Genomic DNA, 14,476 nt, shown 5'->3' with positions numbered 1-14,476 from the left:
TATATCTACTTTAAAATGTATAGTATATGTCTAAATTTTCAATCTGAACTAGTCCGATAAAATTAAATTTTAAGAAGAATTTTTTTATCAAGTAACGAAAACAAAATTTGTTTAATTTATTAATGTTATGAATTCTGAGAACGATTTCCGAAGTGAAAATCGAAATGTCAAATTATTAAGTAAAATTCTGGCTTATTTCCAACAAAAATAATAAATTGCAATAAAATGTCACAAGATTTTGAACAAAGTAAAATAATCGAGATTACCGGAAACGTGACCTTCTTTAATTAAAAATCCGCGTGTACCTAGTTTTTTCAAAAATGTCGCAGTTTCCGATAATGGCGCTTTTTGTTTTTGTCCTGTTACTCTGTATAAGATACTAAGCCGATCATTGGTGACATAAAGGTGGGAAACATAGATTATTTATTAAACAGATGCAAATCATCTATTTATCTTCGAACGAAAACTTTTAATACTAATATTTATTTTTTAAGAAAGAAGATTTGCTATCATTAACTGCATGATAGTAGATATGCATCTACTGCCGTACATAGATCTTCATTAGCTCTTTTATCTGTTTCTGTTTTGTGGAGCTTGAATTGAGTTACTGCTAATACGCTTCAGATCGTAAGTACATCTGGTTGGTGGGCAGCCTTTGCTCCATAGTGATTCTTGTCTTGGTGTCCACTGGCCAATATGTCCTCTCCATCGATTATTAGATAATCTGGCGACGTGTCCTACTCAATTCCATTTTATCGACGTGATTCTGGCGATAGCGTCTATTGCTTTTATTCTACGATGTATTTCTTCGTTTGAGATTCGGTGAGATACCCAATATTTGGGGCTCCGTAGCCTTCCGAGTCACGCGAATCTTTTTTACTATCTTTTTTGTGAGTGTTAATGTTTCCGTTCTGCAAGTGAGTACTGGTAGCACACACTGGTCAAATATTTTTCCTTTGAGGCAGGTAGGTAGGCCTATTGGGTATTTGTACGACGCAGTTTGCTCAATATTCTTTCCATTAACAGCAATATTACGATTTAGCACCAAATTAATTATTATTTACGTCTTGATTATGTTGATATTTAGTCCGACCGCCAAGAAAGTATAATATAATTTTCCAACATTATTATTGCATAATCCATACGATGGGCTATAAGGACGATATCGTTTGCAAATGTCAAATGACTGAGCTTCTGTTCATTTAGGTTTATACCAAACTCGTTCAAATCTGCTTTCTTAGAAATATGTTCTAAATAGCTTTAGACTATATTCAATCTGTGAAAAGACATCCAGAGAGGACAATATAACTTTAAGCCCTACAACAAATATAAAGAAATAGTCGATGGCAGGGGTGTTATTCTCATAAAGTAGTTATTGAAGACAGAATGATTATAATTATTAAAATTTATTTTTTGAGCGCACATTTTTAAAATTCTGTTCAGTAGACCCTCAGTATACTTCTTTGTAAAACTTGAAGATATGTTTTAAAGATAAAGAGTGCAGCTTTCGTATAAAGTTTTTGTATTCTGCCGAGAATAAACGCAGTTTTTGAAGGTTTTAAATAAATAAACGTGGAGCGATTTTTGCCAGTTTTTAGGATTATCGTGAGATCAATAAAATTGATCACTTTCATTGATTAGTCGTAGTAAAATTTTTATTTTTAGAGATCAATCTTTAAAACTTATGACATGAAATTTCAAATTTAAGTTGTAACAACAAATATAAGGATGCATGGATGGCCGATGAAATAAAGAAATCGGGAATTGGCTGCCATATGAAGCCAAAAGACCACGAGGAAGACCGCAAATGCGCTGGACCGACGATATTAAAAGAACTGCAGGACCAATGTGAAAATGTTTTACAAACAACAGAGATGAATGGCGACAATTAGAAGAGGCCTATATTTGGCAATCCGAATACAGAGAAGGGCTTAAAAAAACAAATATGATGCATTTGAAATATGAAAAAAAAAACAGAATTTCATGTTTTACATTACAAACGAGCGCACGTCATGAGAAATGCATTCAAGAAGACGGTTTTGGGTGTAGTTTATAGCATAAGTTTGGTTCTTTTAAAAAACGTACTACTGTAATTGAAAAAAAAAGTTTTAAGTGTTTTAGATCGTTTATCATGTGAAAGTTTAAATCCAGCCCTTTTAAAGCATATTTTAAATGCCTCACGTTTATTGCCAAAACTCAATACTAAAATTTGATGTTATAGGTTTTAAAGGTTTAGTAATCGAAACTTTACAGTGACCATTCAATGAAAGGCACATATTATATTAATCTTATAAGAATCCTAAAAAATGGCAAAAATTGCGCCACGTTTATTTATTTAACACCTTTATAAAAACTGAGTTTATTTTTGGCAAAATACAAAAATTGCATACGAAAGCTGTACTCTTTTTTTAGCTGATTTTTGTCGACAGTATACCTGAATCAAAAGATATCGAATTTGTACCGTCGAGCTGATACACATTTTATTGAACATTGATTTCGCGCGCGTAACTGACATTCAAAATCGACGGTCGCTTCAAGCGTTGTTTTTAAGAGAAAGGTTCATTCTACACAAAAAGTGCATATAAACATTTTTGTTTAAAATTAACTCAGCCACATTTTTTATTTGAAACATTTTTTTTAGGGTGTACAAATTCTTGGTAAATCGATTTTTTTTCGATTTACCCCCCTAGGAGGGGGGTTTTAGGAGGAAGCCCAGGAATGAAAGTAGTAAACTTTTTTGCATCTTTTTGAGGGTTTAAAGTGAATATTCTCGACAAAATTCAGCTTGTTCGTATGACTTTTAGGGATTCAGTGGTATTTTCGTCTTTGACGGCTGGCGTATTATTTGTTTGTGTAATGTGTGTTTATGTTGATTATATATTTGTGCATTGTTTATTATATATTTATTATATATAATTGTAGATAGTATGTCTGCGACTTAATTAATCCTCTGTTGTTGGCATGTTCTTGTTGTTGACCTATTCTTTTAGCATTGGCAACCAAACCTTGATACATTCTGCTGATGAGTATTCTACACACCTCTATTCATTAAGTAGAATGAGAGCTGCTTCTTGTAAAATTCTGCGAAAATGTATAACCGACAAGTTGTTAATAGCCTACTTGGCCTTAATCTTGTAGGCAATAGTCTGCCTTTGATTGAAAAAATTTGAGGGTTGTTTTTTTGCCTCGGAATATCAAATTCTGACCGTTTTGTGACTTTTTTTGTATTATCTGTTTGTTTCATGGGTGTTTACATAGCTTATATATTTGTTTATTGTGTGTTGCATATGAATGGTGTATAATTAAAAATTGTACATAGTTGCGTATAATTTTTCACATATGTATATACCGTTAAACTAGTACATATCGTATAACTTTTTTAAAACAAGAGTCTTTTCATTATTATACTTGTTGTCGGAATGGTAATTGCACAACAGAATAGTTAACATGGAATCACTTAAAATAATCATACACTTAATTTATTTTCTTTCTTTTCCGTAATTACTATTTTAATGGGAATAAGCCACAACTAAAGGTTAAATTACGTTTATTGACGTTTAAATTTCCACTTCGGAAATCGTTCTCAAAATACAAACATTAGTAAATTGAACAAGATATTGTAAGTATTGAAATTTACTAATGTTTATATTTTGAGAATGATTTCAGAAGTGGAAATTAAAACGTCAATAAACGTAATTTAACCTTTAATTGTGGCTTATTCCAATTTAAAAAGTAATTACTTTAAAATGCCACAAGAAAATAGCTTCAGAACAATATTTCTCTTCCGTAATTACTATTTAATTTATTTATTATTTCTCTTCCATATTGCATATCCATATTTCTATTCCATATTACAGAAGATCGAGAAGCCTTTGCAATGGTGATCGCCAACATCGGATGATTCTGATATGGCACGCGAAGAAGAAGATTATTTCTCTTCCGTATTTTCTGCGTCAATATCATCATTCAATTCAATCAAATTTATTTGCACCATTGATGTGGAAGTGCCCAATCTTCTTATAGTTCTTCTTCTTCAACTTTGATCACTTTGGCAATTCTTTTCTGACAGTCTTCTTTTTTTGTAATTAGATATTTCTTTTTTATTGACCTTAATTAAAAATTTCTTTTTATCAAATTTAAGAAATGTATTTGCACGAAATATTAATTATTATTATATAATATTTATATAATTATTATATAATATAATCCTAAACCCATTTACCGTAAGGTGTCGGGTGTGGTGTCTTTAGTTAGTTGCATGTACAATTTTTCTCTAATCTTCTGTCTAACCTGGTTATACCCATTATTCTTCTAAGAAACTTCATTTCTATGCTCTGTATTTTAGATTTTAATTTATCGATAAGCGTCCAACTTTCACTACCAAAGGTTAAAATCGGCACAAACACCGTCTTGTATATGGTCACTGTGGCTTTTTGGCTTCTGTGGCTTCTTTTTTCGACAAAAATGTACTTTTAATTGCGTGGTACATCCGAGCAGCACTTTCTATTCTGGAACTTATTTCAGTTTCTTCAGTTACTCTGTTCACTATTTGTACTCCCAAGTATTTGTAAGTATCGACTTGTTCAAGTGTATTTCCGTTAAGTGTTATCTTCGTTTGTTTTCTATTTTTTCACATACCATTACTTTCGTCTTCTCATTATTGATCCTCAAATTTCATTTAATTAGTGCAGCGTTTTATACTTGTAAATTTCAATTGAGTGCCTCTTCATTTATCCCAAATATCACTAGATCATATGCGTATGCACACTCTGACATCCACACTGCATCTAGATTTCTATGTCAGGCATATAATTTCAATGTTTCAGCTCTAGTTTCTTTAATTATGTCATCCAAGACAATGTTAAACAGTATGGGGCCTAGGACTCCTCCTTGACGTAGACCCTCATTTACTATGAACTCTTCGGATTCCATATTATCGATTCTGATTCTGTTCCTTGTATGTCTATATATACTCATGATGGCTTGCCTGAGTTTGATTTTCACACCTTTCTTTTTTAAACATATGTCAATCACCTTCCTTGGAGTAATATCAAATGCCTTTTCTAAGTCTATAAAGGCTTGGTATAGCTCAGTGCTTGAGTTCCGTGCGTTTTGTATTAGTTTCTTGATAGTAAAAATGTGATCTTGGATACTTCTGCCTTTTTCTAAATCCACTCTGTGGTTGTTCCATTTTAGAATCAACTTCTTGTAAAAGACGTTTTTCTGGTATTCTCTCATACACTTTGGATGGGATGCTTAGTAGTGTTATTCTTTTGTAGTTACTACATTCGCGTCTGTCTCCCTTTTTGAAAATTGGTAGAATAACTCCCACTTCCCAATCTTTTGGTATTTGGCTCTCACCAATTAATTTGGCGAGAGCCAAATTAATAATTATTACCAACAAAAAAGACGCTGTTCAAGAAAGACAATATTTGTAGACTTTGAAAAAGCATTTGATTGATTAAGTCCAGTATAGCTTTATGTTAAGAGTTCTTACGGAGTATAGTAATGATCATATATACACAACTCTTCTTCAGAATATAATAGTGCAACAGCTGCAGTGAGAATGTACTATGACGACACAAACACATTTCCCTTGGATATAAGTATTAGGCAAGAAGACATCATCTCTCCTAAACTATTGAAAACAGTTTTTTACTGAAGCCGAATTAGGTAATTATGTAGATTTTTGTACACATTAAAACATACGTATTTCAGCATTTAAATGCATTCGAATCTTCTTTATGGGTACTTTTTTTAGGAGATATATTCACACGTTACACAATATTATCGTATGCAATATTTTTAACCACATTGTTTCACGAACGCCACATCAGTATTCAAAATAATTAAATTACAGCAAATAACACTCTATATTCTACTAAAGAACTGCTACATATCTATTCAAAATAATTGAATTACGGAAAACTACACTCAACAAAAACGATTATCTGACTTAAACTGCATCAGGTCGGTTGTAATAAAGAAGGGCGATATCAAACGTTGCCGCATTTAAAGCGTTCTGAAGTATATGTTATTGCTAACAAACTCTATAAGCTTTAATAGATACATATTTAAAATACATCTCAAAAATCTCTACAACTTTGATTAGTATTCTCCGTAAATTTCCGTATATTTCATCTAAGAAGTAGAAAGTTCCACACATTTTTGAGAGTTCTGTAACGTCTAAATTGCTTGTTTATAATTAAACTAAAAAAGTTTTTAACACTTTTGTTTTAAAAGTATTTCACAAACACAATTTTAAAGTTAGATGAACATACTCGGTATTTTCAGTAAATGAACATACTCGGTATTTTCAGTAAATGAACATATTTCAAATAGTTGTTTGGTGTAATTCTTGCATATTACCTACATACAATCGGCGAGTAACACTGACGTTTAAAAGCTATTGCCGTATTTTTATTTCTTTATTTCGTGCAAGTTCCAGAAATAACAAATTTACATACATAAACGTGTTAAAGTAACAATTCCAAACATTAATGATAAAACTTTAGAAACGGAAATAGTTTGCCGACATGATTTGGAGAGCTCACAGCTCGTTAACGGTTTGTAACTGTTTTCGCTGGTGGTGCCGCCCTTTGTTCAATAATTAAATTGTAGTAATGGACGTCCGCAAATTTCTCGGCTCAAAACACTCTTCGCGAACTTCGATGCTACAAGGTATCTTAATGGATTGAAAAAAGGAACTGTTTACGCGATAATGGAAAAAGCATCATGGTAAATTTGGGTTTTATAAATTTCGATACACTTTAAAATCCCTTTTTCAAGGGCTGGTCGGCTGCGAAATAATAATATTATAAAATATGTGTAATTCTTCAGGCATTTTGTGGTAAAAACTCACACCCTTGTAAACTTTTCAAATTATTTAATAAATAAACAAGACACTTAAAGTTAAGCTACTATTTTACTCTTATTTACGCCGTACTATAAAATTCACTTATCCTATATACCTACGGAATTAAAAGGATTGACTTATGCTGGGGATTTTCCCGTATTATTTAGTTCTAGGATATGCCGGACTATCTCCGAAAACATTTCTTACACATCTGGATGTTAAGAGCAATACCGCTTTCTGCATGGTCTTATTGAGACGTTCACTTAGACGTTTGGTATGTTTTATAGGATTTTTTTCGGAACGACTCCAGTAGTGGTGACAATAATAGATATCATCTGGGTACTTCCGATCCTCCATTGTATTTGAATTTAAATTTCTAGACTACTTGGCGATGTTTTCATTATACAGTGATGAGTGTCTTACCACCCGGCAAAATAGCGGAAAGGATAAAAGACAGATTAAGTTGTGAGATAGTACGAGATAAGGCTAGTTATTAGACGTGTCTATTTGACTTCAGTCATAATTATACGGATGACCTCGAAAATATTTTATTTTAATAATTTCTGATGTTAGAATAAATGATTAAATATATTAAGATATATTATAGTAAAAAACATTAATTAGTAGCGATTTTAAATTATAAATCTTTAAGTTTATTTAATAATAAAAATAACTCAAATACTTGACTAAACTAAATAGGTATGATCAGTCCGAAAACAATTGTTGTATGAGGAGTTGGCGTAATAGTTAGAGACGTTGTCTATTGATAAGAAGACTGGGGTTCAATTCACCCCAAGGGAAAAATTTTTGTTTTACTCAATCAAAAATAATAGAAAATATGATACATATTAGGTAACAAGTTTTCGAAAAACTCATTATTTACAATTTATTCTTATTCCAATGTTATAAAATAGAAATACAAAATATTTCAAATTCAATTCCAGTTTTACAGTCTTCAGTTGTGAATGAAAAATAATCCATTGAAGACTGTTTAAATGTCAAATCCATTACTAAATTCTCAGTGTTAATATCAATTCCTCTGTACAGGTAATGATTTTCAAAACAATTGATGACATTGGAATGGATGCGCGCGAACAGCTACCTGCTTTATAGCTAACCAAATCATCAAGCCTTCAAGTTATCAAATAATAACACATCTAGAAGTTTTTTTTACGGTAAACAGAAACTTTTTATTGAAAAAACAATTTGTGAAAAGGATTTTAACACTCGAGGAAAAAGTGCAAATTGTTGTCTGGCATGTGAATGGATTATCAGACAACATAATTAGACAACAATTTGTAAATATGTTTCCAATAGGCCGGCTCCAGCACGATCAACAATTCAGTCTATTATATGTAATTTTTTTACTTATGGATCCGTGTTTGATCCAAGAGGAGTTCGCAGACGAAGGGAGGTAAATCCAGATTTGGAACTAAGGGACACTTTGATTTGTGCAAGTATTGAGCAAAATCCTACCCAATCAACACCTCGTCTCGGAGAACAATGTGGAATTCCAAGATTTAGAGTAGGTGAAATTTTGTAGAGACATCGATACCGTCCCTATAAACTTCATAAATCCAACGAACAATTCCCTTGGGATCAATATAGACGTTTAGAATTTTGTCAAACTGCAATGGAAATGTCACATCAAGATGAACGTTTTGTTCACCGATGAATGTACGTTTTCATTGCATGGCCGTCACAATTCAATCAATGCTAGGTATTGATCTCGAGGAAATCCTCGTCAGATTTATGTCGCTCGTACTCAGCGTCTTCGAAAAGTAAATGTTTGGGGAGGCATAATAGGGAATCATGTCATTGGTCCATTTTTTATAGACGGTATGTTGACTGGGCGGAAATACTTGGAACTTCTGCAAAATGAAATTGTCCCAGCCCTTTCTAAAGTTTTTACTTTATTTTCAAAAGTACGACGATACTGTTTTGTCAATAAGATTTTTTGTTTTAACTTTAGTTTTTGTTTAGTTTTGTTTAGTGATCCCGACTCTGAATGGCAAGTATAGAAAATTTTGTTTCAGGGAACATATTTCCTGATGTCAACGAATAGTTCGACACTGTATTGTTGTTTTTTACCTTAGAAAAGTTGTTTATTCTCATTTCCCATTCCTCAGTTTAAGCGGAGTTGTGTCATCCAATGTCTCAGTGCAAGCAACGACAACTAGTTAAGGGAAAAATTAAAGAAAAACATTTTTTCTTCAAACGTCAAATAATGATGACATTACTTATCTAACTTGATCCTGTCAAAGTTTGATGTCTCCGCCGGCAGCAGTTTTTTTTCCCATTTCTTTACGGCGGAGGAAAAAATGTTGTCATGGCAACAATATGAAACATGTCACAAAGCAACAATACAAATGTCATTACCAACAATTAAACATCATTTTTATTTATAGTAATATTAAAAGTACAATTAGTTAATGAGGCATTTTCAAAATTGAAACCGTGCAAAAATGTTCCCGACTCTTGATACGCATTGGTAATTGTTGATGATACTGATGGTCGAGAACAACTTTCAGCAATCATTCCCGATGTTGGCGAATCATGAGGGTTTAAAATTTTTTGAGCATTATCGTTGCATTGCAACAACAACTTCCAGAAATTTCCGGACAACACAAGTCCAGAATTTTTTAATTCTTTAAATACATTAAATCTACTATGCCCTTGCATCTCTTTCCAATAAGGGTGTACCCAAAACTGACGTTGCGGAGGAGTTTTGTTCATATTGTTGACGTTTAAAAGCGTTAGCATAACTTCATCCTCAGAGGGCGATATTTTGAATTTAAATATTATGCTACTGATAGTAGCATGCTGCTAGTCCTTTTAATATCATGTTACATTTGTGTGCGCTACCTACCATGCTAGTGCCGTGCCAGTGCTATGTCACTGCTCTCTTATATGTCACACCAGTTTGGTGGGCGCTATCGCTAAGACAAAATTTGTGATACTATTTTTTTATTTTAACAATCAGAGGATTTAAAAAATATTATGATTTCTTTTTATAGTTTTTTACCTTTTTTCTTTTTTTTACAGTACTTTATTATTATATTTTGTTTGCAGGTGTCAGGAATCAGCAGTGAAATTTTTAAGCAGATAGAAACAGTAGAAAACGACCACGATGCGTCAACGGCTGCCGCCTTGGACGTAAGTTATACCATTATATCAATAATCTTTGTCAAATTGTGGTTTTGAACAAAATTAGAATAAGCAGTTATAACAATAATTATCTTGACAAAACAAGTAAACAAATATATTTAACTTCAACTTCGACCAGGCAATGTTAGGAAAATTGGAAATAATAGAATAAGAAAAATATTTTATATATACATATATACATATACATATACATTACATATTATTATCATTACTCTCATCGTATTTTTCTCCACGATTGTCTAATATTCGTTTTTCTGTACCATATGTACCGGCTTGTTTTCCTATTTTAAAGTTCCATCAAATTGGACGTCTTGTTCGTCTCTTTACGCCTCTTGGACACCACAGTATAATTCTAGTGGACCACCTATTGTCAGTTCTTCTTGCTAATTGTCCCGCCCACTGTCATTTTAAAGATTTAATTCTGTGGATTACATCAGTGAACTTAGTTTTCTGTCTCATTGATTCTATTTTTTTTTCAATCTCTTTTGGTTATACCTAACATGCATCGCTCCATTGACCTTTAAAGTGACTTTGAGTTTCGCTATTATATCTTTCTTTAGGGCCACTGTTTCGCAACCGTACGTCATAATTGGTAGAATACACTGATCGAATGCTTTTTTCTGCTTTGCCGTGTGAAGTGGCAGCCTGCATATGAATATAACTGCATTTTTACCAAAAGATGCCAACCCAATCTCATTCTTCTGTTGATTTAATAAAGTATGGAGCCAGATTTATGTATTAATTTTTATGAAATTTATGTATTAATTAATTCTTAGATAGCTGAGCCTATCGATGGATGGGCCTTTGTTCTGCCAGTTTATATTGCTGAATATATTTTTTAGAGTTAATTAAGAGCTTTGGTGATATTGCGTCTCCTTCTCGGATGCCTCTGGTAGTGGCAAAATGTGGAGTTTTCATAAATTTTTACCTTAGATTTTGCTTGTCTGTATACAATTGCTAAATTTTCTATGTACGGTTTGTCAATGCCTTGATTGGTCAAAGCTTCTATTACTGGCTTAGGATGTATAAAGTCGAAAGCCTTTTTAAAATTTATAAAGGTTATTGCTAGCGGTATTTTATATCCTTTAGCTATACTCATTAATTCTCGTAGCATATGAAAATGATGCAGGGTACTGAATCCACTTCTGAAGCCAGCTTGATCTCGCTATGCAGCATATAATACATTCGTTAATCTATTGTTAGTGATCTTTGTGAATCTCTTGTATACGATTGGTAGTAGACTTATAGGTCTGTAATTTCTGATATCCTCTTTGTTACATTTTTTATGAATTACAATTGTTTTCTGTATTCCAGTTGGTTCCTGGTATGCATGTTGATCTTTGGCATTTCGTAAATATGTCTGCTAAGATTTTTCAGAATATTTTGGCAGCGTATTTAAGCAGTTCCACTGTTATGACATCTCTTTCAGCTGCTTTGCCTATTTTATTTTTGTAATTGTCCATTCTATTTCTTCCGAAAGGACTTCTAGTATATCTTCTTGGTTACTAATTGCTTCGTTAAGTGTTTCAGGGGCTTTGTATAGTTCGCTGTAGAATTTAGTCACGAGTTACATTATTTCATTTCTGTCTATAATTCTGGTGTTTTTGTTTCTTAGAGAAATTTGTTTGTTTACAATATATAATGCATTTTTTTTTGGGTTTTTCTGTTTTCGATTGCATTTTCTACCAATCTTGCATTGCATGTTTTCCTTAATACTTTTCCATATTGTCTTACAAAGTTCTGTGTATTGTATTCTCTGTATGTTGCTACTTAATTTCATATCTGTTCTCCGTTTTAGTGTTATTTTGGTTTTATTAGACAATTTACCTTCTTCTTCTTCTTCGTGCGACTAGGATTACTCCCGTTTGTCTGCCTCTTATTCTGTTTCAGTTGTTGTTGACTGTACATTATCTTTCTACCTTTTTGGCGGCCTTCCAACGGGTCTTCTGCTATACGGCTTGTTGTTTTTACAGATGTTCACTAATTTATCTGGTCCCATTCGGTTTACATGTTCGTTCTAGTTTTTTTTCTTGTTTTTATCTACCTGTTAATATTTTGAATTTTGCATTGTTCGTGTACACTTCTGTTGGTTTGTCTGTCTCTTAATGATATGCCCGCTATTAATCTTAATACTTTCATTTCGATATTGTTGATTTGTTGTTTCGCCTTTCTTGTATCGGTCCTTGTCTCCGCTGCATATGCTAGAATTAGTCTTACTGTTGTCTTGTATGATTTCATTTTGCTTTCCGTGGTCAGATATTTGTTTCTCCATATCGTTTCTCGAAGGCAACCACTTACTCTTGCCGCTTTTGATGCTTGCCTTGTGGTCTCTGTTCTTATATCCCTGTCACCAGTAATCTCTACTCCTAGGTAATTGAATTTTACAATTTACCTACTATGTTTATTAGCGGGCTTCCAATTTCTTTGGCACTATTAAGGATAATTTCAATCAATTGAGAGCTGTCGATTTGATTATGTAATCTTTTATCAATTGTCCCATGGGTAGTGATCAAAGTTTTCTTTTAGATTGTTAATATCTGTACTAGTTATTTTTGCTTTTGCGATTAATTTTATTCTTTCTAGTTTCAAATCTAGAACATTTTTATTCTGATTAATCCATGGTCGCTGCCTGTTTATAATTAATTTATTACACTGGCATCTTTTATTGTATCAATTTTGCTGCTTAGAATGAAGTTAATTTCGTTCTAACTGGTTCCATTTGTTGCTACCCAAGTCCTTTTTTTGTTCGATTTTTTCTTAAACAATGTATTTGCAGTAGACATGTTTTGGTAGTGTCCAAACTGAATCAGTCGTTCTCCCCTGTCATGTCTCTCATTGACTCTATACTTTAACATGACTTGTTCCTTGTCATTTTTCTTTCCCATTTTGGCATTAAAGTCACCAATTATATACTTGAAGTAACTTTTATTCTAATTTAATGCTTCAGTTTTATTACTGTGAAGTTCCTCTATTTCTATTATATACAGAGTGGTCCGTAAGTAATTGTACAAAAGAAACAGTATATTCTACACTTTAAAATATTACGATTTAAGCCAAATTGCTATAATAAAATGTTGATATTAAGAAAGATACAGGGTGTTAAAGTGCAAATTTAAAATTTTATTTTTCGCTATAACTTTCATGTTTGTAAACATTTATGTATAAAAATTTACAACTGGGTACTTTTAAATATGAGAAATTATAATTTGATGCATACTTTGATGTAACTGATAGAGGGCGCCACATATGCTACATATGTGGTATACATTTTCACTTAACTTTTTTGCTCTTTAAGATACCTGCATTTGGGATAAAAAATATTAAAGATACATTATTTTAACAAAAAAAAAGGTATACCTGTTAATAACTTCAAAACTCAACAGTTTTCGAGATAATCGCATTTTACAAATCAGCTGCATAATTCTGATTTAAGTCAATTATTTCAGGCAACGAAGAAAAAATAGACAAAACATTAATACTTCTGAATTTTGGTATAAAACACATTTAACTAAATTTAATAGTTAATGAAATATTAAATAAAATAAATGTATCAGCAGGATAAATAATAATAGGATTTGACAAAATAACAGAATAATAGGATTTTACATCAAACATTTTACGTTTTATGTTAAATTAAAGTCATAATCAAAACATTTTGTTTACAAACCAAATTAAGCAATAGTTAAACTAAATAAAAAAACTTTTGGACAAAGTAAGTGTTCGATATGTCCACTATTTTTTTTAATTCATTTGTCAATATATTCCATAAAAGATCGTCTCATATTAAATAGCATAATTCGTCCTAAAGAAACAGCTGCAGTATTTATTTCTTTCGATAGTTGGTTGTGAATGTTTATGGGATTCTTTTAGACAAGTTGTTTTAATGCGCCCCATACACCAATATCAAGCGGATTAAATTCGGGGCTACGTGGTGGCTATAATGTTTAATGGATGAATATATTATTTTGGATACATATCCAAATCTTATGGTATATTAGGGAACTACATCTTATTTGTCGCAGAAGTTAAATAATTTATTAAACTGTGATGTATCTCGTTCATTGGTTACTTATATACACACGGAATAACCTATCGATGACATTACTTATTTATATGATTACGATTACGTTACAGCTTACGAGTAACCATAATTACATCTGGAACAAATGGACTATTATGATTTACTAACGAACTAATATTATGCTAAACTTAATTGCCTTTGTGTTTACTATATTTATAACAATATCGGTTATTAGGACAACGATGATGTATTGTAAAAATGCTGAGTTTTTCAGGTTAGATTTGTAGCAAAAGTATTATGAAACAGGACACATATGTGTTATTCAATAGCTGTGCTCTAGTTTCTATTTGTCCTAATAAAAATGGGTAAACAATTTACTAATGAACAATAAGTATTCTTTTCGGATTTTTTATAAATTAAATAATTATATC

General features: G+C 31.9%; 1 protein-coding gene across 2 annotated transcripts in view; it reads left to right on the top strand.

Moving 5' to 3' along the window:
• Window positions 1-14,476, top strand: part of RhoGAP100F (Rho GTPase activating protein at 100F) — a 539,358-nt gene that overhangs the window by 267,933 nt on the left and 256,949 nt on the right. For both annotated transcript variants that reach the window (XM_072522830.1, XM_072522831.1), the window contains exon 4: window positions 9,929-10,012. In XM_072522830.1, coding sequence (XP_072378931.1) covers window positions 9,929-10,012 — 84 coding nt within the window. The remainder of the gene's footprint in view (window positions 1-9,928; window positions 10,013-14,476) is intronic.

The sequence above is a fragment of the Diabrotica undecimpunctata genome, chromosome 2 (assembly GCF_040954645.1).
Source record: "Diabrotica undecimpunctata isolate CICGRU chromosome 2, icDiaUnde3, whole genome shotgun sequence".
In the NCBI taxonomy this organism is placed as follows: domain Eukaryota; kingdom Metazoa; phylum Arthropoda; class Insecta; order Coleoptera; family Chrysomelidae; genus Diabrotica; species Diabrotica undecimpunctata.
Note: the sequence above shows the minus strand (reverse complement) of the source record. Positions and strands in the feature narration are given on the sequence as shown.